The sequence below is a fragment of the Rhinolophus sinicus genome, linkage group LG14 (assembly GCF_036562045.2).
Source record: "Rhinolophus sinicus isolate RSC01 linkage group LG14, ASM3656204v1, whole genome shotgun sequence".
NCBI lineage: Eukaryota > Metazoa > Chordata > Mammalia > Chiroptera > Rhinolophidae > Rhinolophus > Rhinolophus sinicus.
Genome location: NC_133763.1, coordinates 44,837,797 through 44,863,769, shown reverse-complemented (window position 1 = coordinate 44,863,769; position 25,973 = coordinate 44,837,797). Strand labels below are relative to the sequence as shown.

The 25,973-nt window shown below is 36.6% G+C and overlaps 2 protein-coding genes, 1 long non-coding RNA gene and 1 pseudogene across 3 annotated transcripts in view; 3 read left to right on the top strand and 1 right to left on the bottom strand.

Annotated features, from left to right (window-relative positions):
• Positions 1 to 23,492, top strand: part of PTPN22 (protein tyrosine phosphatase non-receptor type 22) — a 46,545-nt gene extending 23,053 nt beyond the window's left edge. Inside the window, exons 12-21 of the mRNA XM_019730373.2 lie at positions 5,679 to 5,755; positions 5,903 to 6,723; positions 8,259 to 8,342; positions 8,497 to 8,627; positions 9,726 to 9,753; positions 12,364 to 12,447; positions 12,706 to 12,821; positions 13,321 to 13,351; positions 18,408 to 18,485; positions 22,386 to 23,492. Of these exons, the coding sequence (XP_019585932.2) occupies positions 5,679 to 5,755; positions 5,903 to 6,723; positions 8,259 to 8,342; positions 8,497 to 8,627; positions 9,726 to 9,753; positions 12,364 to 12,447; positions 12,706 to 12,821; positions 13,321 to 13,351; positions 18,408 to 18,485; positions 22,386 to 22,450 (1,515 nt within the window). The 3' untranslated portion in view covers positions 22,451 to 23,492. The remainder of the gene's footprint in view (positions 1 to 5,678; positions 5,756 to 5,902; positions 6,724 to 8,258; positions 8,343 to 8,496; positions 8,628 to 9,725; positions 9,754 to 12,363; positions 12,448 to 12,705; positions 12,822 to 13,320; positions 13,352 to 18,407; positions 18,486 to 22,385) is intronic.
• Positions 370 to 24,612, bottom strand: LOC141568478 (uncharacterized). Its single transcript, XR_012491632.1, has 2 exons — positions 24,111 to 24,612; positions 370 to 6,573 (listed from the first exon to the last, which is right to left on the bottom strand). It is a non-coding gene; the product is annotated as an uncharacterized LOC141568478 (long non-coding RNA).
• LOC109446710 (peroxiredoxin-1) lies at positions 17,032 to 17,914 on the top strand (annotated as a pseudogene).
• RSBN1 (round spermatid basic protein 1) overlaps positions 24,432 to 25,973 on the top strand; it is a 43,589-nt gene continuing 42,047 nt past the window's right edge. Inside the window, exon 1 of the mRNA XM_019730377.2 lies at positions 24,432 to 25,187. Within this exon, the coding sequence (XP_019585936.2) occupies positions 24,479 to 25,187 (709 nt within the window). The 5' untranslated portion in view covers positions 24,432 to 24,478. The remainder of the gene's footprint in view (positions 25,188 to 25,973) is intronic.

Here is a 25,973-nt window from a genome sequence, read left to right as displayed (position 1 = left end):
AAATATTAACACCAATCGTATACAATCTGTACCAGAAAAACAGAAGAGGAGGAGACACTTTATCATTTATATTTTACCATTTTAACCAGTTTTAAGTGTACAGTGCAGTGGCATTGAGTACCTTCCCAATGTGTGTGATGATCACTATTTACATGCAGAAATTTTTCATCATCTGAAACAGAAACTCTCCGTGCCCCCTACCCCAACCGCTAGTAACTTCTGTTCTGCTTTCTGTCTCTATGAATTTGCTTGCTCTAAGTACCTCATAGAAGTGGAGTCATGTACTGTTTCTTTTGTATCTGGTTTAGTTCGTGTAGCATGATGTTTCCAGGGTTCATTCATTTTGTAACATGTATCAGAATTTTATTCTTTTTGTGGCTGTAGAATATTCCATCCTGTGTATATGCCACATTTTGCTTATCTATTCATCCCTCATGGACACTTGGGGGCTTCTACCTTTTGGCTATTGTGAACAATGCGGCTATGAAAAGTGGTGTACAAATATTTATTCCAATTCCTACTTAAAATTCTTTGGGGTATATACCCAGAAATGGAATTCCTGGATCATACAGTAATTCTATGCTTAATTTTTTAAGGTATTGTCATACTGCTTTTCATAGTGACTGCAAAATTTTACATTCCTACAAGCAATGCACAATTTTTCTACATCCTTGTCAACACGTAGTATTCTCTATTTTTTGTTTTGTTTTGTTTTTTTTTAGATAATCACCATCCTAGTGGCTATTTGCGTACTTATTGGCCATTTGTATATCTTCTTTGGATAAATGTCTATCCAAGTCCTTTGCCCATTTTTTTCAAATAAATTTTTATTCTGGTAAAATATACATCAAATTTACCACCTTAAACAATTTTATATACATATAGACGCATGCATGTGCATGTGTTTGTGTGTGTGTGTGTGTATATACATACATATGTATACATATAGATGTAAATATTAATATACATATATATTTCAATGATATTATGTACATTCATATTGTTGTATAAGCATCACCACCACCCATTTCCAGAACTCTTCTCATCTTGCCAAACTGAAACTCTAAACCCATTAAACAATAACTCCCCATTCCAGCCTTCCCCCACTGCCCTGGACAACCACCATTCTACTTTCTGTCTCTATGAATTTGACCTTGTATCAGTGGAATCATGATATTTGACCTTTTGTGTCTGGCTTATTTCAGTTAGCATAATGTTCTCAAAATTCATCAACATTGTAACATGTCAGAATTTCCTTCCTTTTTAAAGCTGAATAATATTCCACTGTATGTCTATGCCACATTTTGTTTATTCATCTATCAAAGGATACTTGGTTTCCTTCCACCTTTTGACTATTGTCAATAATGCTATTAAGAACATGAATGTGTAAATATCTTTTTGTGTTCCTGCTTTCAATTCTTTTGGGTATATAGGGTAATTCTATGTTTAATTTTTTGAGGTACTGCCATACTGTTTTCCACAGTGGCTGCACTATTTTACATCACTTCCAGCAATGTACAAGGGTTCCAATTTCTCCACATCCTCGCCAACACTTATTTTCTGTTTTCATTGTTGTTGTTTTTTATGGTGGCCATCCTCATTGTGGTTCTCATTTACATTTTCCTGATTAGTGATGTTTAACATCTTTTCATGAGTTCATTGGCCATTTGTATATCATCTTTGGAAAAATGTCTATTCAAGTCCTGGGTCCATTTTTGAACTGGTTTGTTTGCCTGTTTGTTGTTGAATTTTAGTTCTCTATATATTCTGGATTTTAATCCCTTAACAGATATGTGATTTGCAAATATTGTCTCCCATTCTATGGATTGCCCTTTTACTCTGTTTGATCATGTACTTTAATGCACAAAAGTTTTTAATTTTCAAAACATCCAATTTGTTTATTTTTTACTTTTATCGCTAGTACCTTTGGTATCATATCCAAGAAATTATTGCCAAATCCAATGTTATAAAGCTTTCTGTTTTCTTTCTCTTAAGAGTTTCATAGTTTTAGCGCTTATACTTAGGTATTTAATCCATTTTGAGTTAATTTTTGTATATGGTCTAAAGTAAGGATCCAACTTCATTCTTTTGCATGTGGATATTCAGTTTTCCCAGCACCATTTGTTGTAAAGACTGTTTTTTCTCCATTGAATGATCTTGGCATCCTCATTGAAAATCAAATGCCAACATATGTGAGTTTATTGCTAGGCTCTCTATTTTATTCCATTGGTCTATATGGTTGTCCTATGCCAATACCACACTGTTTTATTACTGTAGCTTTGTAGTACATTTTGAAATCAGGAAGTGTGAGTCCACCAGCTCTGCCCTTCTTTTTCTAGATTGTTTTGCCTATTCAGGGTCCCTTGAAATTCCATTTGAATTTTAGGATGAGTTTTTTAATTTCTGCAAAAACACCATTGGGATTTTGAGAGGGATTGCATTGAATCTGCAGATCACTTTGGGTAATATTGTTATGGTGACAATGTTATATCTTCCACTCCATGAACACAGAATGTCTTTCCATTTATTCATGTCTTATTTTATTTCTGTCAGCAATGTTTTGTAGTTTTCAGTACACAAGTCTTTCACCTCCTTGGTTAAATTTATTCCTAAGTATTTTTGATGCTAATATAAATAGAATTGCTTTTAACATTTTATTTTCAGATTGTTTATTGCTATGTATAGAAATACAACTAGTTTTTGTGTGATTTTGTATTCTCCAACTTTGCTGAATTTGTTTTTTAGCTCCAGCATTGTGTGTGTGTGTGTGTGTGTGTGTAAATGTGTATGTGTAATCTTTCAATATATAAGATCATGTCAACTGCAAATGAAGATAACTTTACTTCCTTCTTTCCAATTTTGATGCCTTTTATTATTATTTTTTCTTGCCTAATTGCTCTGGCTGGAACGTCCTGTGCTATGCTGACTAAAAGTGGAAAAAGTCAGCATCCTTATCTAATTCCTCATTTTAGGGGAAAAGCTTTCATTATTTCACCATTGAATGTGATGTTAGCTGTGGGTTTTTCATATGTGGCCTTTATCATGTTGAGGAAGTTCTCTCAACAAAATTCCTAGTTTGTTGAGTGTTTTTATCATCAATTTTGTTAAATGCTTTTTATGTACTTCAATTGATATGATCACTTAGGATGTTCCCCTCCTTCATTCTATTAATGTGGTATATTACATTGATTTTTGTATGTTGAATCATCCTTGCATTCTGGGAATAAATCCCGCTTTGTCATGGTGTACAATTCTTTTGATATGCTGCTGAATTCAGTTTGCTAGTATTTTGTTGAGGACTTTTGCATCGATATTCATAAAGGATATTGGTCTGTAGTTTTCTTTCCCTTGTAGTGTCTTTGTCTGGCTTTGGTATCAGAGTCATGCTTGGCAAGCCTTCCCTCCTCCTCAATTTTTTGGCAGTTTGTGGAAGACGAGTGTTAACTTCCTTATATGTAGAGTTCACCAGTGAAACCATCTTGTCCTGGGCTATTCTTTGTTGAGAGGTCTTTTGATGACTAATTCAGTCTATTTACTGGTTGTAGGTCTATTCTGATTTTCTTTTTTTTTTTTCTTTTAGTTAGTTTTGGTTGATTACATGTTTCTAGGAAGTTGTCCATTTCATCTAGGTTGTACAATTTGCTGGTGGACAATTGTTCATATTGTCTTAATAATACATTTTATTTTTGTAAAATGAATAGTAATGTCCCACTTTTATTTCTGCATATTGAGATTTTAGTAATTTTTTTCCATAGTAAATCTAGCTAAAAGTTTGTCAATTTTATTGGTGTTTCCAAAGGACAAACTTTTGGTTTTGTTGAATTTATCCACTGTTTTCTTAGTCTCCATTTAATTTATCTCTGCTCTAACCTTTAATATTTCTTTTCTTCTGCTAGCTTTGGGTTTAGTTTGCTTTTTTTCTTGTTTCTTAAGTTGTCAAGTTAAGTTACTAATTTGAAATCTTTCTTCTTTGTTAATGTAGGCACTTACAGCTATAAATTCCCTTCTGAGCCCTGCTTTCCCTATATCCCCTGTTTTGGTATGTTGTGTTTTCATTCATTTCTAAGTATTTTCTAATTTCCATTGTGATATCTTCTTTGACCCACTGGTTGTTTAATAGTTTAATTTACACGTATTTGTGAATTTTCAAGTTTTCCTTCTGGTTACTGATTTCTAGTTTCAATTCATTGTGATTCGAAAAGATATTTTGCATTACTTCAGCCTTTTACAATTTATTAAGACTTGTTTTGTGGCTAACATATGGTCTGTCCTAAAGCATGTTCTATCTATGTTTGAGAAAAATGTGTGTGTTGTTGGATGGAATGCTCTGTATATGCCTGTTAGGTCTAATTTGTTTATTGTGTTGTTCATTGTCCTCTATTTCCTTATTGATCTGTATGATTGTTCTATGCATTATTGAAAGTGGATAGTCAAGTCTCTGTATCAGTTTACTAGGCTTGCCGTCACAAGTACCACAAACTGAGGAGGGCTTAAATAACAAATTTATTTTCGTACAATTCTGAAGGCAGGAAGTCCAAAATGAAGGTGTCACCAGGGCCATGCCCTCCCTCATGGCTCTAGGGAAATAATCTTCCTTGCCTCTTCCTAGTTTCTGGTGTTTGCCAGCAATCCTTGGTGTTTCTTAGCTTGCAGATACATTATTCCAGTTTCTTTCTTTCTCATTACATGGCATTCTCCCTGTGTGTCTCAGTATCTGTTTTCTCTCCTTATAAGGACACAAGTCATTGTGTTAGGGCCCACTCTCATCCAGTATGACCTCATATTAACTAATTACATCTGCAAAAACCCTACTTCTAAGTAAGTTCACAGTTATGCATAACGGGTTATGTATATGGGGTTATTTTAATGTATCTTTTTGAGAGTCACAATTAAACCCTAACAGGTGGAATCTTGTTTTGTTTTTGTTTTTTTTTAAATTTAAACATCTCTGAAATCACGATATATTTTACAATTGGTGGTATCTTTGATTCCATGAGTCTCAATAACAAATTTCATAATATGATCATTGCAATGAAGAAAATATAGATTGAGAGTGGCGGGGCAAGTGTGTGGGAGTATGATTTTAGGTTGAGTGGTCAGGGAAGTTTTTCTTATGCAGGTAACATTTACATAAAGAATAATCACTTAGAAGAAACCACCCATGCAAAATCTAGAGCAAGAGTATTTCAACCAGGGGAACAGTAAGTGTAAAAGCCTTGAACTGGAAACACGTTTGGTATGCGTAAGGAATGACAAGAAAACCAGTATAGCTGGAGCATCATAAGGAAGAAAAAAGTAGAACAAGACAAGTATGAGGACTTAATAAGCATCTATTAACATGAAGTGTTGAAATGATGAAATTTCTAAAGGTAGAGTGTTCATGAGAATAAAGTTAACCCCAAGAACATTGTAAAATTCCCACATTTTAAAAGGTGATTCTGTAAGCAAATTATTTCTAATTTCTATAACATTATTAACCCTTCATTCTGATCCTTTTGATATCAGTATGTGAACATGCTCTTGTCGGGCTCAATATTTTGGAAACTCATCTAACTCTTCCATGAATTATTTTAAATCTTTACATTTTCTGAAAAACAACTTCTTAGCCTTATGAATGTTAAAATATCTCACTGCTATTGCTTCACTAAAAAACAATCTCTTGCTTATTTGTCTTGAAGATTCAAGCAAAGTATTCAGTTCCTGAGCAAAATACCACTCTAGACGCACATTCTTATTCTCCTAATTTCCCAAAAAGGTGAGTATAATTTGTACACATCTAAATGTTGTCTAATTGTGTCTGGTAGACATGTCTCATGCTTATAACTCATTGTGATGCTGGGGAAAATATGTAGAAGAAGGCTTTTTGGGGTGTTGTGTCATTATTACTTTCTTTTTGTTTCAGCGGCATAAAAGAAGCAAACATGATGAACCAAGAGAACAAACAAAGGATAAGGATGAAAAGTGTAGAAGCTTCTTGCTTTGACTGTAGGACTTCTGAAATAAGTGAAAAGGAAGGGTTAGTTTTGCACCCTGCTGAACAGGACAGTTCTTTTGAGTTTTTGGAGTTAAATTGTATTTGTAACAAAAATGCTGACACCACCATGAAATGGGAGACAAAGGCATGTCCGGCAGTTGGTGAGCCTCTTCAGAAGCATCAAAGTTTGGACCTGAGCTCCATTTTGTTTGGAACATGTCCCAATTCTAAACCTGTAAATGCAGCAGGAAGATATTTCAATTCAAAGGGGCCAATAACGCGGACCCAGTCAACTCCCTTTGAACTGACACAACAGACAGACGCCAAGCAGCGGGACATCAAGAAACCTTTTTCTTATTTGGAATCTCAACTGAATCACTCTTCTCTTGAGCAGGCTCAAAAAGGGATGTGTGCTTCTTCAGCAGAACTGAATAACTCACTGTCATATGACTCGAAGCACCAAATGAGTAATGCTTCGAATGCAACGCAGTACAACTCTAATGCTTTTAGTGTACACTCTTACATGTCTTTAGTAGAAGATCCTTATTTTCCACCATTGTCTCCAAGTAGTGCTGGTTCTAAGATGTCTCTTGATTTACCTGAGAAACAAGAGGGAACTGTGTCACCTTGTTCTTTGTTTCCAACATCCTCTACAACCCTTTTTTCTCATTACAATTCCCATGATTCGTTAGCACTGAGTCCTCCAAGAAATTTTTCCCCAACACTGAACCAAGAGACAGGAGTAGTGGGTATGTTATTTTTAAAAGTTTCTATGGCGTTTTACATGTCACTTTGTTTCTATAGAAGATTTGGTTTCTTCTCACCCTCCCTTTTGTCCTTCTCTGCTTCCTTCTCCTCCTCAAAGAAATACATTCTGGGAGTGTTTTAATGATGTGACAAGTTGAAAATAGCAAAAAGACAGATGTATAATAACATTCCATGATCTATGATCCATCATCTATGGCAGGCAGAGTGCTTCTAAAGACGACAATCCTCATTCCTAAGAATGTATATCAGAGGTTCACAATTTACCCTTAACATACGGAAGCAACTTCCAAAAGAACGGAAAAAAAAAAAGATTTGGTCAACAGCACCACAGTCACTCAGAATTTTTATTGCACAGCCATGTAGCTATACTGAGTTGAACAGATTGCCAAGAATTGAATTCTCTTCCTGCATGAGGTGGAAGAGGACCTGATTTCCTCTTGTAATAACTTGATAGTAACTTAGTAGATGAGAATATGTGTTCAGTGTTCTGTGCGGGATTTTAATCCTATATACACCTTTACTTTCATACATTATCTCTTTCACAATTCTGAAAGTTTGCATATTAGGCGTATTGTTTTGTTTTCCTGAATGGTTTGAAAGTGGAAGTAAATATCCTGTTAGAAGTGACTATAATAGTTTGCTGTGGAAGAAGAGGAGGGAAAGCAAAGTTAACACTCTTAGGTACAGCGTCAGAGGTTTATGCAGAATATTCTTCCTGAATAGGAAGTAGCGGGAACTTTTGGTCCATCACATTGTTGGACAGAGTTTCGTAATAGATGTGTAGCTTTATTACAAAAACATTTTACCTGGATATAGTTCCTCCTTTGATTAGATAATTTTATATATTTGATCTTGTTTTACAATTTAAAGGAATTTAATTTTTCTAGATGCCTGTAATCCCTTAAACTTCTCTGAGCATCATCATGAAAAGACAAATCCTTATCTTCAGAGATTGTGGCAGTGTTGACATGTGTGCCATCTGGTGGCAGTTTCTTATAATAGCATTAAATTTTTCTATAAAAATTCTATTTCTACAGAAATATAGAATACCCTGTTATAGCACTGTTTTGTAAAAAACGGAAACCATCCATATTCTTCATCCTGGTAGAATAAAGAAGAGATACTAAAATCTTTATGATGTTACCTAGTCTGTAACTGAACCTTTGGCATATGTCAAATGCTTTATGATGCTATATTGGTTATTCTATGTAAAACAAGGAAAGAATTATGTAGAAAACAACTCAAAGCTTCTTAAATTAATGTAATGTCTTATGTTAACTGATACAATCAAAATACTTTTGGGCTTTTAAAAGATATATTTTTAATAAGAAAAAGCCTCCTGGGTTTGCAACTTTAAGATGAGAGAATTTATTTTGCCTTTTGCTTGAGTGAACAAATACCAGCTTAAATATTGTAATAATGCTTGATGGAATTTAGATCAGGATTGGAATGTAAGGATTTTCTTTGGATTTTTCTAATTGAAAATTGTAATGAACATTTCTGACATTTTAAATAGCAACTTCTCCAAGGATAGATGATGAAATCCCCCCTCCACTTCCTGAAAGGACTCCTGAATCTTTTATTGTGGTAGAGGAAGCTGGTGAGTACAGTTCAGTAAGTGTAAAGTAAGGTGTGGATTAACTAGATTACTTCTCAAGGCCTGTCAAGGTTCTGTGTGGTGTTGCTGAGCAACATTTGCTTTCTAAAAGAATTATAACGCTCCTAAGAATTGGACCATATTTACTTTCTTCCAGGAGAATTTCCACTCAGTGTTCCCAAATCTTTATCTTCAGCTGTGAAGACAAAAATTGGAACGTCAATGGAATGGAGTGGAGCATCTGAATCAAACAAAGCAGATGACTCTGGGAGACTCAGGCCCAGCAAGGTTAATAACATTGTTTTCTGACTCTACTCATTTGTAATCAACAGACTATTGTCCTACGAAGCAGGGCCATTTTTAATACCTATCAGTTGATAAATATTAAGCAGATAACTACTTACAAAACAATGTGCTAGCGGATATGGGGGATAAAAAGATGGATAAGACACAATTATTGCCCTTCAGAAACTCACAGTCTAGCAGTATACACAAGTCTTTATTTTTGTCTATTTATTATAATGAGGCAAATATGATGAGTGCCATATGTGAGATGAGAGATTTGAAAGTGTGAGAGATCCCTTCAGGTTGGAAGTGATCAAGGAAGACTTAATGAAAGTGGAAACGTTTGAGCTGATTCTTGGACAGTTAAAGAAAAAATAAATGTTTCATAAGTAGGTAGCTTGTTCACAGTGGTCATTTGGTCAGTTGTATTATGCTAACTCTGATAACATTATAGAGAGTAATTTTTTAAATGACAGATGTCCATATTATTTAATATAAAACTTTTGGGATAATGTTCCCTGCTTCTGGAAGAAAAATCAACACTTTCAACTATCTGTTATGTACTTATATATATTCTGTAAACCAACTGTCTTAAAATTTCAGAGACCAAAAAAATAATTAACTAAACAAACATTTAAATGTGCCTCAGTTGCAATGCTGGTAGGGAAATATACTCTGCCTTAATTATACTGTGAATTTACTACTAATTATTATTGTTATTGTTAATAATGTGCTAAATGTAATGGTCTTTATCTTAACTTCCAGAGCAAAGAACAATCACTCCTTTTCCAGTGTCACAAAGTAACTTTGATTTCAAGAACTTACCTACTGAAATGTTCAGGGAAATGTTCTGAATAGAAAGGAAACAGGTCAAAAAAGGATCAATTTAGGACCAACTTCTTTGACATAAAAATCACACTCAGAATTGATGCCTTTTCATAATTCAACACACTTATAAATTAGAAAAAATAGAGTCAACGTTTCATAACTGTCTTCATAGGCATATGAAATATAATTTCAAAAATGCTATTTATTGCTTTGAGTTTGGAAATTTGTGTACATATTTTTCTTTCACTTATCCTTTCTTTCTTTTTTTTTTAGAGTGTAAAACTCCAGAGTCCCATATCAGGTAAAAAAATTCCCTTGGCTTTACATGACATTTAGTCCCAAGAATTTGTACTGTAAGAATGGCTTATTAAGTTCAGAGTATTTCACCTCACGAGATGGCATAGTTCCCGCAATAGCTTCCACTATTTATTGATTTATTTCTGGTTTTCCCAGGCTAGGAGTTTTGTTTGTCAAGGGCCAGGTAAACACAGGACTTCAGAATTCTGCTCCTTGATATATAACCCTTTAAGAAATTATTTCAGGTAGACTCTCTTAAAACTTAGCAGGAGTCCCAGTCTATAAGTTTTATCACTGTTAACAATGTGATTTAAAAAAAAATATTTCTGGCCACTTAGATCTTTAACTTGCTGTTGTTTCTCCTGGACTTTCCTGAGCTTGGCTGTTGTATATACTGAATGACATCATCAACGGCTAACATTTATTGGGCACTGACAGGTACTTTGTATATACCATAACAGATCGTAGTTGCCCGTAACATCTTTATTCATGGTAACATATTAGTCACTTAACATATTCATATTATATGTAAATAGGTAGTATAACATAGAGGTCAAAAAGCATGGGCTTTTGAGTCACACTTTAATTCAAATCCCCAGACTACCAAGTCATCAAAATGCATAACTTTGGTTAAATTATATGCTTTCTCTATTGATCTTTTTCATTTATAAAATGAAGATAATAGAGCTCCTTTCTTAAGAGGATTTTTGCGAGGATTAAGTGAGATAATGCACATGAAGCTGTTAGCACAGTGGTTGTCAAAAAATAAGCTCTCATTAAATGTTACCTATTATAATTTTTATTCGATAATTATTAAATGAGCATTTCTAAGCCAGCTCTGTGCTAGAATAGGAGGGTGTGTATGAAAGGGAGCTGCTTAATGCTTACAGTCAAATAGAGTAGGCAAAATTAAAACTCACTTAGAACCATTAAGTGATAATCTGTGTGCACTGATTATAATCACCAGGAGTCTGGGAAAAAGGAAGGTGTCCCTGCCATGGTTAGGGAGGGCTTCATGGAGTAGACGAAAACAATTTAAGGCTATGGATAGACAGAGGAAAAAGGAGGGAATTCCAGGAGCAGGATTGGGGTAACAGTGACTCAAAAGTAGACATGCTCATGATGAATACAGAGAAACGGTAAGTAGATTAATTTAATTGCAATATAGGTTCTATTTGGGGAAATATGGAAAATAAATTGGGATAGATAAAATGTGGGAAGATTCTGACGGACTGAAAGCTAGGCAGATGAAATATCCAGACCAGGCAAATCTATATATTGAGAAAGCAGTTTCATGGGTGCGATCTAATCTGAACAGAATGGGGAATGACTGCTAAATGAGTATAGACATGCCTTTTAGGGAAAGTGTTTTTGCAACTAGATAGTGGTGATGGCTGTGCAGCACTATGAATGTACTAAATGTCATGAACGGCACTTTTTTTATGTGTATCACACACACAAAGTGAGGCAGAAGGATTTAGATTTAATGCAGTCAGTAATAAGCAGTGTAAGGTTCTTCTTCAGGGGAGTAGAAGATGGTATTTTAGGGAGGTATTTGATAGGATATCGTTAAACTAAAAGTTAGTTTTAGTTCTCAGAATATTTCCTAACAGCAAACTGAAAGACAATAAGCCACTTAGAGTAATGATGAAATATTTATTAAATGCCTACTTTATGCTAATTATTGTATTAGGTATGTGTTGTACTTTATTTTTGCATACTATCCAGCATATAAGGAATAAATAAGAGAACTTGCTTTATGGACAAATACTAAGGCCTAAAAAGCCAATGACCAAAGACAGGTGAAACTCTAGCATTTAACTGAAAAATTAAACATTTTCATTTTCAAAGAACATTAGTATATAATTATACTCAGCACTGTGTGATGAGAAGCCTGGTCAACAGAACACTATTTGTATCTTTAGGACTTACGTCATGGGAAAATTGCTCCATTATTTACAATTCTTTATTATAGAAAACTTCAAACCTACCATAACAGCATTATCACACGAACAAAAATTAACAATAATTCCTGAATATTATCTAAGATCCAGATTTTGTTCAATTTTCTCAAATTGTCTCAACAATGTCTTTTTACAGCTGGTTTACTTGAATCTGGATTCAGAGTGTACACATTGCATTTGATTTATATATTTCTTAAGTCTTTTAAAATTTGTAGCAGTTCTTTCTTTTTATATTTTTTCGTGACATTTATTTAAAGACAACAGTAGGCCATTAGTCCTAAAGACTGATAACATTCTGGATTTGGCTGTTTGTATCCTCATGGTTTTATTTATTGTTTTCCTCTATCCCCGGGATTCTCTGTAAAATGGTAGTTGGCACGAGAAGCTTGATTAAATTCAGGTTCAGTTTCTTTGGAAGAACACTTCTGTAAGTGAGCTACACGTTTGTGATGAATCAGAACCTCATTGGCCAAAGAGCTAGAAAAACAAGGTTCTTGGGGCTCCCGTCATTGTTCAGATAATTTTTTATTTGGTTGTTGTAGGTTAATTTTGGAAAATTGGCAAAGTTATACAAAACCAAAGAGGGGTCCTTCACTAAGGACTTTCAAGTGATGGATTTTTTTGTGTTTTGCTGTATACTCTTATCACAGATGCATGTGAAGATCGGTCTTCTTCTCCCCCACCTCCACTCCCAGAAAGAACCCGAGAGTCCTTTTTTCTTGCTGATGAAGATTGTAAGTGGCAGTATTTTCTCTCAAAAAAGTTATAAGAACAAGACTGTTAAAAGGTTAACATTAAAGTAGGACTTAAGTGAAAAAGGTACAAAGAAAAGATTAAATAAAATAAAAATAATACATTTTAAAAACCCATAACGTATTGTAAAAATAATGCATAAAAATGCCAAGCTTAGAATTACTAAATATGTACGTATATATAACCTGACGGCTTAAGAAGCTATACAACAAAACATTTTTTTTTTTTTTTTTTTTAAGATATGCAGGTTCCACCTATAGATGCTTACCCTACTAGCTATCCTAAAACCATGGAAAATTCAACATCTTCAAAACAGACATTGAAGACTTCTGGAAAAAGTTTCACAAGGAGTAAGGTAAAGAAGATGGGAGTTTATGGAAACATGTCAGAGGCTTTCTATTACTGAAAGTGTTCTCCCTTCCCTGTCCCCCTTCCCCTGCTGGCTGCCAGCATTAAGATAGAAAATTAGATTAAATATCTCCGCTAAAATTGATTGTTGTTCTCATGACAATCAAAATTAATAGAAGGAAACCAAAAAGAAAAAAAAGTTTAGTTTAAAGCATACCCAATAAAACCATCAATTCTCCCCCCCTCCATCCCCCTGCCGATATTCTGATAGCACTATTTCTAAATACACAGTGTGATTCTCACATGGTTGGGAAAAATAACAAGATAAATTCAAGTGGAGACTTTGCACTGAGTTCAAAATGGCAAGATGGAAGAATCGTTTTGGCATTTTGATGGCTATTTTTCAGGAAATTAATCCTTTTGACTGAAGCCTATATTTCTGCTTGATTCAAGTATTTTGGATTTCACAGGAAAAAACTAACATTTTCCTTTCTTCATTTTTGTAGAGTTTGAAAATTTTGCGAAACATGAAAAAGAGTAAGTTTCTTTACACTTATTTTTTGGACTATACATACCACTTTCATAATTCTGTAATTTTTCCTTAAGTAACCACTCTGAAAAAGCCAATACTATTACTAAACTGGGTAGGGAGTAAGGGGGGTTAGCTTCTGTTTGATAAGACAGAAATAACAGTATGATGTTTGGCACTTTCTACCCATCCTAAGATGCCATCATCCAAGTGTGTTATTTAAAATTCCCATCAGTCTAACCTCAGATGTATTTTCTTTGAAAACAGTCACAGCAAAGCATATTGTGAAACAAATGTGTTGATTTAATGAAATAAGCAAAGTATTAACATGTTTCCATTTTTACCAAGTATTATGAGCAATAGTAAGCCTGTTGCTTGCTATTTTTGCCATATCGTAATGAAAACAAAACTTCTGAAACTGTGGGAAATTGATTATCTTAGAAATCCTTATTTACAACTACAAAGTATAAAAAACATGCTGAGAAACGTTTTATAAATTTGATCCATTTGGTGAATCATCAAGGACCAGCTCCTTGGTGTCATACGGGTGTTCTATGGAGGGACAAAGAACATGAGAAAACTTGATTCTCAGTATTTTCTAAGTAAGAAGGTTTATAGCTGAGTCTTATTCTCTTTTTTCTGAGATGTCACTATCTTCCTATTTGTAAACTTGTGTTAATCTGCTTTCACTGACATATTTGATCTCTGAAGTGAACTTATTTCTCACCTATGATGGCTAAGAAAATATACTTTCCTCTACAGCCAGTCAAAAGAGAACTTAAACATTTCTAGAGGAAATTATAGTATAAAACAGGAGAATTAAGCAGTTAAAAGCAAAGACATGAGTGACTTGAATAGCCAACCAATGATTGATTTAATCAGCTTAGCTTATGAAGCACCCAGGTTTCTCTCCCTTGAAAAAACAAACAAGAAAACTTTCTCTAGTTCCAACACTGTCTTGGGGATACCAAATAAAGACACAGAAACTTCAGGTAGATACAAGTTGGCATGGATTTGAGATATTGGACTCTGTGATTCTGAGTCTTACTTCTAAGAAACAGCTCCCAGGTCATTCTCTATATGTAGGCTAATTTCTGTTTCTCAGCTGCCCTCATCCACTGGTCTTTTGTCCTTAAATGAAGAACAATACTTGGCTCCAAAATTGATCCTGAAGCTTTAGATTTATCTGCCTGTACTTGCATATGTGTCCTCTTCCCCTCTCACATGGTTCATGACTCCTGAATTCCCTAAATTCTCCCTTTAGCCTGGCTCTCTTCCTGGTTTGTAGTTAAAGCTGGTCCTACTTTTTATGAAATTAGGATTCATAAAAATCATTAGGATTTTTATGAAATTAGGAAACTAGTTTTAAGCTAGCATCTAAACAACCTAGTGTCTCTGTCTCTCTCTTTATATATATATATATAGATAGATAAATAGATATATGTGTGTGTACATATATATACATACATATATATATGTACACACACATATATATATATATGCCATGTTTCCCCCGACCGGATCTTATATTAATTTTTGCCCCAAAAGATGCATTAGGGCTTATGTTCAGGGGATGTCATCCTGAAAGATCATGCTAGGGCTTATTTTCAGGTTAGGTCTTAGTTTTGGGGAAGCATGGTATATATACATATATACAGTCATTCGTTCACTGACTATTCACCAAATGCCTACTATGTACCAGGCATTCGACAAGGCACTGAGTATATGATGGTGAACAAAACACATACTGGGCTCTACCTTTGTGGAACTTAAGTCTAGTGAGGTATTCAGACATTAAACAAGTAAATTCACAAATACATATATAATAGCACATTGTGATAAATGCTATGCAGAAACCAAGAGGATAGTTATGAGAGAGAATAACAAAGAGGACCTATTTTAGAATGAATGATCCAGGAGGCCCTGACACGTGAAGGAGCAGCCAGCCAGAGGGAATAGCATACACAGAAGCTCTGAGGTGTGAGTTTGGTGTGTTGTAGGAACTCAAAGGAAGCTGCAGGGTATTAAGAGAGAGGAGTGAGGTGTGGCTGAAAAAATGGTGGACGTGGTGGGGAAGTGATTATATCCTTATGAATGACCTAATGTGAGGTCACAGAAAAATTTTAGGCAGAGATGTTAAATGATCTGTTTTTTAGAAAGATCATTCTGGCTGCTATATGGAGAATTACAGGGTCACAACAGTCAAAACTGTCAACCATGATGCCTGATGCCTATTTTGGGTGGGAAACTTTAATTGCTCAGAAATCTTTCAGTTGCAAGTGACAAAACATCCAGCTTAAGCTAGCTCAAGCAGAAAAGGTAAATTTATTGGCCTGTAACCAAGAGTTCATATGATGTAATCAGGACCTAATATCGCATTCCGTATCTCCTGGCTTTGTTTCATTCTGTGTTAGCTCACTCATAGGCAGGTTTTTACCATGTGGTTTCAGGTTTCTGATGGAAAAATGAGCTTTCCTGGTTGTTCAAGCAACAGTCTGATGACTAGTGTCAATTGGGCCTGATTGTCTTGGTTTGGTTCATTTGCCCACCCCTGAACCAGTTATTGCCTCTGAGTAAGCAGGACAGTGTCATGCATAATATTTAATAATTGTTACACGTGGACACTGACCAATAAGGAATGAGGTCAGACCTGAAACAACTGGTGTGACCATGACCGTGGCAAAGTATCAACTGAAAATGAGCCCTAGTCATAGGTCAGCTCCTTCATCGAAGGGTGGAATCAGCTCCACCCCAAGTCTAGGAGCTGCAAATTGAGGAGGGGTGATTTCCTAAAGGGAAATTCAAGTTCCTTTATCGGAAGAAGGAGATAATGCTGGGCAGGTGGCATAAAAATATCTATGACAAGGGGCCAATATGCAAAATAGCAGCTCATATATATATATATATATATATATATATATATATATATATATATGCACACACACACACACACACACATATATATATACATATATACACATATAAATATATGTATATATATATATATATATATATATATATATGTGTGTGTGTATTTATATATGTATTTATATGTAGAATCTTTGTCTCCTGTTGTAAAACACCAGTAATCCCTTTTGGGACCATTGTTTTCTGTCTGAGGGATGTGTATAACTCAACTCAAATGCAGTAGAGATGACTGATATCTCCTGAACTTTCTCGCCTTCACCCACTTCTTATTCATAAGTCTATCGTGAGTGCCCAGTGCTTGGCAAATAGTATTCAATAAATAAAAATATATTTTGATTGAATCTGATTGAAATTCAGTATGTACTCTACTGTTCACACTCAAGTACCTCCAGGAACAGGGGGGTGTTTCTAGAATCCTAGTATTAGGTGTGTGTGTACACAGACATACGCAGTCCTCATACATTCTGAAAATGTTGAAAAGAAACAAACAAAAAAGGCGACTAGTCATTTCTCCCCAATTATGTGCTATTTCTTAGGAAGTTTATACAAAGCTGAAATTATCTTTTTTCACAGCTAGACGGTGTAGGCCATGTTTTCACTGGATTGTTTTCAAAATTGGGCAGAACTGATACATGAATATGTTAAGGTGCTGGGAAGAGAAATACATTTTTGAGCCTACCTATAAGTAGTCAAAATAGCAAAACAAAGAAACATAATGCTTTCGGGAGATTCTGGGCCTAACTAGAGTCATCTGTAATTGAAAAAAATAGACTGGGTCCTCTTCCTGACTGGTTTTGGTGCCTTAGAGCTGCGGATAACAAGATGTCTTCAGGAAATGCTAAAATTGGGCACCCTGCCCCCAACTTCAAAGCTACAGCTGTTATGCCAGATGGACAGTTCAAAGATATCAGTCTATCTGAATACAAAGGAAAATATGTTGTGTTCTTCTTTTACCCTCTTGACTTTACCTTTGTGTGCCCGACGGAGATCATTGCTTTCAGTGATAGGGCAGAAGAATTTAAGAAACTCAACTGCCAAGTGATTGGTACTTCTGTGGATTCTCACTTCTGTCACCTGGCATGGATCAATACACCCAAGAAACAAGGAGGACTGGGACCCATGAACATTCCCTTGGTGTCAGACCCCAAGCGCACCATTGCTCAGGACTATGGGGTCTTAAAGGCTGATGAAGGCATCTCGTTCAGGGGCCTCTTTATCATTGATGATAAAGGTATCCTTCGGCAGATCACTGTAAATGACCTCCCTGTCGGCCGCTCTGTGGATGAGACTCTGAGATTAGTTCAGGCCTTCCAGTTCACTGACAAACATGGAGAAGTGTGCCCAGCTGGTTGGAAGCCTGGCAGTGATACCATCAAGCCTGATGTCCAGAAGAGCAAATAATATTTCTCTAAGCAGAAATAAGTGCTGGGCTAGTGGATAGCCATGAGACAAAACCTCTTGTACTACTGTCATGCTTAAAACACAAGTCCTTAGATTTAGCCCAGATGTGGTATGGGATAGACAGGCCTTTATTCCTGTGGAGGAAATGGCCTGAACTTTGCTATGATGCAAACCAATTGATGTGTACAGTAGTGAGGCATCACTTTTGATCTTTTGTAGTTTCTATTAAACTGGAACTGAGACCTTGTTTCTTCATTTAAAAAAAAAAAAAATAGACTGGAAAGTGAAGATATTATGGGAGTAGAGGATAGTATAAGAAAAATCACAGACTCGCCATGGATGAACTAATGTGGAGAACAAATGATTTAAAAGTGTACTATGAATGGTAATAGTGCAAAGTAAGGGGAAGTCGAAAGCCAAAACGTGAATCCCCAAAAAAGTTGATTCACAATATAATGCCTCTTCCTCCTGAATCCTTTGGTGATTCTCTTTAGTGTTGGGCTTTACTATATAAATGATCTGCAAAGAAAAGAAACCTTTTAAAAAATATAGAAAAATGAGATTATAGTGTCAACCCACTTGCAAGCATCAATATTTTGTTAGCTTTGATAGTGACATGTCTATTTGGGAGAATTAAGTAGCTTGGAGGAAATGTTTGATCTCAACCTTATGTGGTCTGAAAATTATCTGAATTTGTCTTCATTCTTTCCCTTATATTTTTTCTTTTGATTCTAGGTATCTGTAATTCTTCCTCACCAAACAAGCCTGCAGACTCTGTTCAGTCAAATAACTCCAGCTCTTTACTGAATTTCGGTATGTGTGTTATTTTCCAGCAAGTTAAAAAAATGTTTATCTAAATTATGCATTTACAGTATAAGAGATGCAGCTTTAAATATGATTTGAGGTTGGATGCATAGGTCCTTATATTTATATTGTTTTCCACGCAATTTTTCTTTTAATTTTTGACCTCAGCTACCTCTTAACATTTTGCCTAGGACTACATATTCTATTACATAGAATTTCCTAGCATATGTGGAAAATAACACTACGTAACGAAATGATTATGTTGACATGTAGTAAATGAATGTGACAAGACAAAGGGAAAAAAATTCTGAGATGCTATAATACTCCAGTTCACATCTAAGCAGAGGTATAAAAAAATACAGATGTGTGATGAGAAGAAACAGCAGTTGCTGCCACCTAATCTTATAGAACTCAACAGTAGGTGCTGAGGCACAATCTGACTGTTTAAAGGAACTGTTTGTCTAATCACCCCAAATATAAGCTATAAACATAAAATATTTTTATATTATTTTAAAAATTCTATTCTAATGACAAATTCATGACACTATAATTTTTTGTAATAAGTTTAGCAGTTAATGTAGGACATTACTACTCAAAATTATTATTAACCAAAAAACAGTCTCCTGAAAGCATCTGGGGGACACCACTTTGAGAACTGCTGCTCTGTGATATTGCCCTTAGCTGTATGGTCAAAGTTGGGTTGCTGCCTTACCCAGATTGCAGGTGAGAGAAAAACAGGAAGAGATGGGGCCTCCTCTTTTGTTCTTAAGCCACTGGCCTGGAAGTGGCAATGTCAGGTCGGCTCACGTTCTCTGAAGAGAACTTAGACGTGTGCTCTATCTATCTGAACTGCAAGGGAGATTGGGAAATGTAACAGTGTTGCACAGACAGTTACACATGTGCAATTCTATTCCTCAGGAAGAAGCAGGAACGATTTTGTCTGCCACACATGGGTCGTGGTCCCTATCTTACCTTGGCAAGATAATTAACTAGAATCTCTGGATCTGTTTCTTGTGCTGTAAAATTTTATTTGGCTTACATTAACCCTAAGGTTTAAAATGTTGTAAGTAGGAAAAAAGAAGTTTTAATTAGAAAAATGTTATTATTCTTATGAAATAATTTAGTTAAAAAATTCATATAGGATGTTACATAACCTATGAAAAAGGCAAATTTTGCCTGGAACACAAACGTTTCCTGCTTCCTTCTTTTCTCTCCATCAGTGATACCACTTGAGGAACTCATGACCCTCCTAACTTTACAACAGTCTGTGATCTATTATGAGGATATTGTGATCTATTATTAGCTGCTTCCATGTTGTTTCTTCTCAAAGTTGAACATTTTACCTACTTAAAAAGCAGCACATAATTTTTTCATTGGCTCTCTTTTATAAAGAAGGCAATATAAATTGTAAAGATACTTTACTGAAACAAGTATTTACATTTGACTGAAAAAATTCAGTGGTTTATAAACATTTTAATTTTCCCTGAATTAACCTACATGCAAAAAAAGGTAGCTCACTACTGTTCTAAACTACTTTGATGTGATCAGTGAAAAAGACGGAATGTAGGTATTCCTCAAATTTCAGATACTGAATACTTGCATATTATGTTCTATTTTCAGTCCACTTGGATTACAGTCAAGCTACCTTGATTGAATGGATGATTTTATGACTATTGTGGGAAACTATTTAACCTGAAATATTTTTCCTTCTTTTTTACCACAGAGGAGTAAAATGTACATGAACTAGATAGACTGTGTCACCTCCCCATTTTATTTATTTATTTATTTTTTTACCACCACCACCATTAATAAATTTTAGTGGGTTTCTTATTTTTATCTTCTTTTCCTCTTCCCTACTCTCCTTTTCTTCCAGGTCTGGTATAGTTTTTGTCTATTTGTTTTGTTTTTTGTGGTTCAGATGTAAGCAACACTTGAGTTTGTTACTATGTGTCAGATATTGTGCTGGATGCTTTAACAAGTATCTCCTCTAATGCCTTCATCAGTTCTGCAAGGTATATAATAATACCCACAATTTTTTAAGATGATGAAATTAAACATTAATAGGAATTATCTTCGAGTTTTCCATTCTCTGTTCTGCTTTTGCATTTCAAATCTTTCATTTCTCCATTTGAACCCCTAAAGTTGCTAAGTGCAAGAGTACCTTGAAAACATACCTCCATCAAAGAAAAGGAAGGCATATGTTGCTGAAGTGATAAAGAACCAATGTCATCAACTTTCATACTCGTATATTTTGAAACTACCCAGAAATAGACTTCATTGGTTGTGCAAAATTTTTCATCCTCCTTCTTTGGGGCAGGTGGGGGAGGAGTATTTGAGGGAGAGACATAAATGATTAATTACATACTTAAGTTTTTCAGGATTGTTTATTAATTTATTTTTTCTAAGCTTTTCAAACATAATCTCTGAGTAAATTGAGGGCTTTTTGGCTTGAAGTAGATGTATAACTGGGTTTAATACAATCGTATAAAGTAATAGTGCTTATTTTTTGAAATCGAAACTTCCCATTTCTGAAATGCAAATCAAAATCACACCTGTGAGAATGGCCATTCTCAAAAAGACAAGAGCCAAGTGTTAGAGAAGCTGTGGAGAAAGGAGAACGCTTGTGCACTGTTGGTAGAAATGTAAAATGGTGCAGCTACTATGCAAAACAGTACAGAAATTCTTCAAAAAATTAAAAATAGAATTACCAAATGATCGAGCAATCCCACTTCTGGGTATTTATCTGAAGGAAATAAAATCATTATCTCAGAAGAGATATCTGCACCCCATCATTGCAATATTATTTGCAAAAGCCAAGACATAGAAACAACCTAAGTGTCCAATGGCAGATGAACGGATAAAGAAAGTTATATACGTAAATATTATTCAGCCATAAAAAAAGGAAATCCTGCCTTTTGTGACAGTATGGATGGATCTTGAGGGCATTATGCTAAGTGAAATAAGAAAGAAAAAGACAAATATTGTATGTTCTTACTTCTATGTGGAATCTAAAAAAGCTGAACTCAGAAATACAGAGTAGGTTGCCAGAGGCGGGGGTGAGGGCAACGGGAAAATGTTGATCAAAGGGTGCAAACTTATAGCTATGAGATGAGTAAGTTCTGGAGATCTAATGCACAGCATGGTAACTGTAACTAACAGTACTGTATACTTGAAAGTTAAGAGAGTAAATCATAAATGTCACCACCACCATTATGTGAGGGGATAGGTGTTAAGTAACCTTAATGTGGTAATCATTTAACGATATATACGTAAGTGTATCCAATCATTATGTTGTACACCTTAAACTTACATACGTTATATGTCAGTAATATCTCAACAAAGCTGAGAAGAAAAGGATATTATATGCTGAATTACGAAAGGCTATTCTAACCAGGGTTCTTTATCTAATTATCACCATTATTAAATTTGTAAGTGTTCTACAAATTTAAAATGTTATTAGTATTCTATTGTTATCATTTAAACATTAACTCAATTACTATAATACCTTTACAATCTCTTACTACATTGATCGAAGATACTGCCTAACCTTTGGGGGAAAAAACCCATGTATTTGCATATATAGTACACTATAAAATTATTTCTATTTAAAAAAAATATTTTTTTTCTTCATTGTTTTATTAAAAATTTTTAAAAAATTGTTCAATTACAACTGACAAAGAATATTATATTAGTTTCAGGTGTATAACATAGTGATTAGACATTTATATAACTTACAGAGTGATCACCCTGATAAATCTAGTACCCATCTGGCCCATACATAGTTATTACAATATTATTGACTATATTCCCAATGCTGTACTTTATATGCCTGTGATGCTTTTATAATTGGCAATTTGTACTTCTTAATCCCTTCCCCCTTTTCACCCTTAATTTTATTTTTGTTCCCAGGATTTGGAAATCGTTTTTCAAAACCCAAAGGACCAAGGAACCCACCACCAACTTGGGATCTTTAACACAGCTTTGAACTATAGGCTGCAAATGCATCTGCAAATAAAATGACTAGAATACGGCAACCTAAAATAAGTGCTCTATATTCATACTATCAACAATGAATATATGGTAATGTGTTGATAGCTTTTAAAAGAAAAGCAATACGCAAATAAGTGCCAGAAGTTTTACATTTAGTCTCCTTTACAGTGGGTTGGAAACCGCAAAAAAGTTTGTCACTGGAGTTTATGTAGAGAATGCTGTATGAGAAAGTTTTAGAATGGACTTATTTTTCATTTTTAGAATTTATTTTTATTTGACTTTACTTTTCTATATAAACTTTAAAAGATTTGTAAGAATTGGATCTCAATTAAATGTCTACATTCCCAGAATTTACTATAAAAAGTGTCTTAAAAAAATCCTGTGGTTTTAGTACAAAATTATTGCTTTTGAGAATGACTCTTCCCTGGGAACTATTTTTGCCTAAATGGAGTGTACCTTGCATATCTTCCCAAATGTTGCGGAAACTACAGAGAAGTTATATTTAAGATAATAAAATATGTAAATAACTACTGTAATAATTTTTTATTTGTATATACCAACTAACAAGATGTTTAATTACATTCCTGGTAAGTTTTAACCAGTCATTAAATTACCAAATCTAGAATAATACTAAAACAGTTCTTTTGGTAGCATTTTCTTCACTTCAAAGATTCTATATAAACATGTGCAACTTACGTCCAACCAATCAGAGGTAATTAAAAAATTTTTTCTGTATGAATATGCATCTGCCATAATTTAAGACTATCTGATCTTTCAAATGTTATTTTAAGTAACAAGTAAGTTAGTGGGGATTACAAAGGGTCCCCCTAAGTCCTAACGATTTAACTTTTTAAAAACTAAAAGTTTATAACTTTTAGAAGCATGAAGTGGTACTTAAAACAGCATTTGTCCTTCATTTTCATTTAGAAAGCCTAATGAAGACGCAAATTGGATAAAATATTGTTACTTGTTTATTGTAGTATAATGTACACAACTGATATTCAATAAACTTTGTTTTCAAACTAACTTTCCTGTAGTGTTCATTCCGCTGAACACTTCTCCAGGCACCGGTGGTTAACAAACCACGGCAATTTCATCTGAGTACTTCACTGGCATCAGTTATTTCCAAATATCTCTATCAAGGACCAAATATGTTAAAAGAATCTTAGGTAAAAGTGGAAGTGACGGTGAAATTGTCAATGAATTTTTGAGCGGAAACCTTGGTGAAGAGCAGTGACAACTTCTGGAGTGTTCTCTGGTAGACACACTTCTCAAATGCATGCAACCTTATCCTTACAACTTGAAACACCTTTAAAAAAATAGAAAAGATGGTTTTCCATCTAGATTTCGCCCCCCTCACTGTAAGAATGAGTTTAAACGACGGACTCTACTTTTGCAGGCATTAAACAGGAGGTGGGTGGACCGCGAGGTCGGAGGCGCTCACGTGGCGCCCAGGCAGCCCTTGCACCTGCCTCGCTACGCCCTGAGCTGTTACCATGGCAATGCCCAAGGGGCGGTTCAAAACATTCCTGAATTGCAGCCCCTTTAGATTTTAAAGCAAAATCGTCCTCATTTCACCTATTACTAAGTTCCCCTTTCCTCTCCTCCGCTTGTTTAAGACGAAAAGGCCGAAGATTCTTTTACCTCGCAAAGGTTAGGAGAGGAATACGCAACTTCAAAGTAACCATGGAGACCACCAACTCCGCGTAAAATGACGAAGGGCACCAGAAGGTGACGAGGGGAACGCGCCGCCCGATTCTGAAAACCATTAACATTGTTTGGGCCGTTGAGGCGGTTGGCGGCAACTCTCCGCCCAGCGGCGGTTGCGTCGCAGCCCGGAGCGTGACTCGGCGCACGCTCTCTTTCCGCTCCTCCCCTCCGGGAGCCCGGAAGGCGGCGGGGGACGCCGGGGAACTACCGCTCCCATGAGGCTGTGCGCGGCCCAGGGTGCTTTACAATAGAGCGGCGGCGGAGAGGCCTGTGAAGAAACGCTGGGAACGGCCGCTTCCGGCATGTTCAGCTCCGGACCGAGAGCGGCCGATAAGTGGAGGGCAGAGGAGAGACTCCAATGCCCAGAGGGCCGTGCGCGGATAGCGCTTGCGCGATACGCGGACGGGGGGGCGGTCGGGCCATTTAAATGTGTGTTTGTGGGTGAAATGGCTGCGCAGGTCGGAGCGGTGCGCGTAGTACGGGCGGTGGCGTCGCAGGAGGAGCGGGACAAAGAGGGGAAGGAGAAACCCCACGCTGGGGTCTCGCCGCGGGGAGTGAAGCGGCAGCGCCGAGCGAGCAGTGGGGGGTCTCAGGAGAAGCGGGGGCGGCCGAGCCAGGAACCCCCTCTCGCTCCCCCTCACCGGCGGCGTCGCAGCCGCCAACATCCCGGGCCGCCGCTGCCGCCAACCAATGCAGCCCCAACCATCCCAGGCCCTGTTGAGCCTCTGCTCCTGCCGCCTCCGCCGCCGCCTTCGCTGGCCCCCGCCGGGCCCCCTGTCGCTGCCCCGCTCCCAGCCCCAGGCACCTCGGCCCTCTTCACCTTCTCGCCCCTGACGGTGAGCGCGGCCGGGCCCAAGCATAAGGGCCACAAGGAGCGGCACAAGCACCATCACCACCGCGGCTCCGACGGTGACCCCAGCTCCTGCGTTCCGGGCGATCTCAAGCGCAAGGACAAGCAGGAAAACGGCGCGAGGACCGGAGGGGTGGCTGTGATCAAGGCCCCCAAGAGAGGTGAGAGCAGGCGAACTGGCCGAGCTTGAGCCCTAGGTCTTAGTAGGGATACCCCGCCCCTTCAGCGCTGCAAGACGCCAAACCCCTGCTCACTAACCTCCTGCTGCTCTACTCCCCTAAGCCCAGGGGGGTGGACTCTGGATTTCAGACCGTTGACACAGTCTGACCTACTTGAGGCTTCTGGCTTCCAGGCCGAGCTGTCAGTTACTACCTCACCCCCTTCCTTACCAGCGGCCCCCCTCCCCTCCAAGCTTTGACCAACGTTTGTTTTCAAATTAGGCAGGGTTTCCGCGCGGTGCGGTCCTTGGCGTGGGATTAGTAGATGGAGTATTAAAAACTGCCTTCCCAAAGTAAAGGCTTGTCGCTAAAGACCTTCCTTCCTGTTTTCCTTGATGGAAAGCTTTAATATTCACTCGTCTGCTCCGACGTCTTCACGGGTATGGGTGGTGTGGGGCTTGAATGAGTTTGAATTCTTAAGAGACGTTACTAGACTCACGGGTTGCCTTCGTTTCTGCAAGGTAAACTATCAAATGCAGTTTATCCTCGTTCTTTTTAATCTAGAGATAAAAGTCATTAAAAAATTTCATATTAGATCTTCATTCTCATAAAAGGGATGGGGGAGGTTTTCGCTTTCCTTTGATCCTGGGAAATAGGACCAACCGTGCCTTTGAAAGGTGGGGGAAAGGTTTTCTCTTTCTTCCCTTTGATCCTAGGAAATAGGACCAACCCTGCCTCTGAAAAGTGGCAAGTGTGCAGTAGTAGGCAGTAGAAGCAAGAATTCCAGTT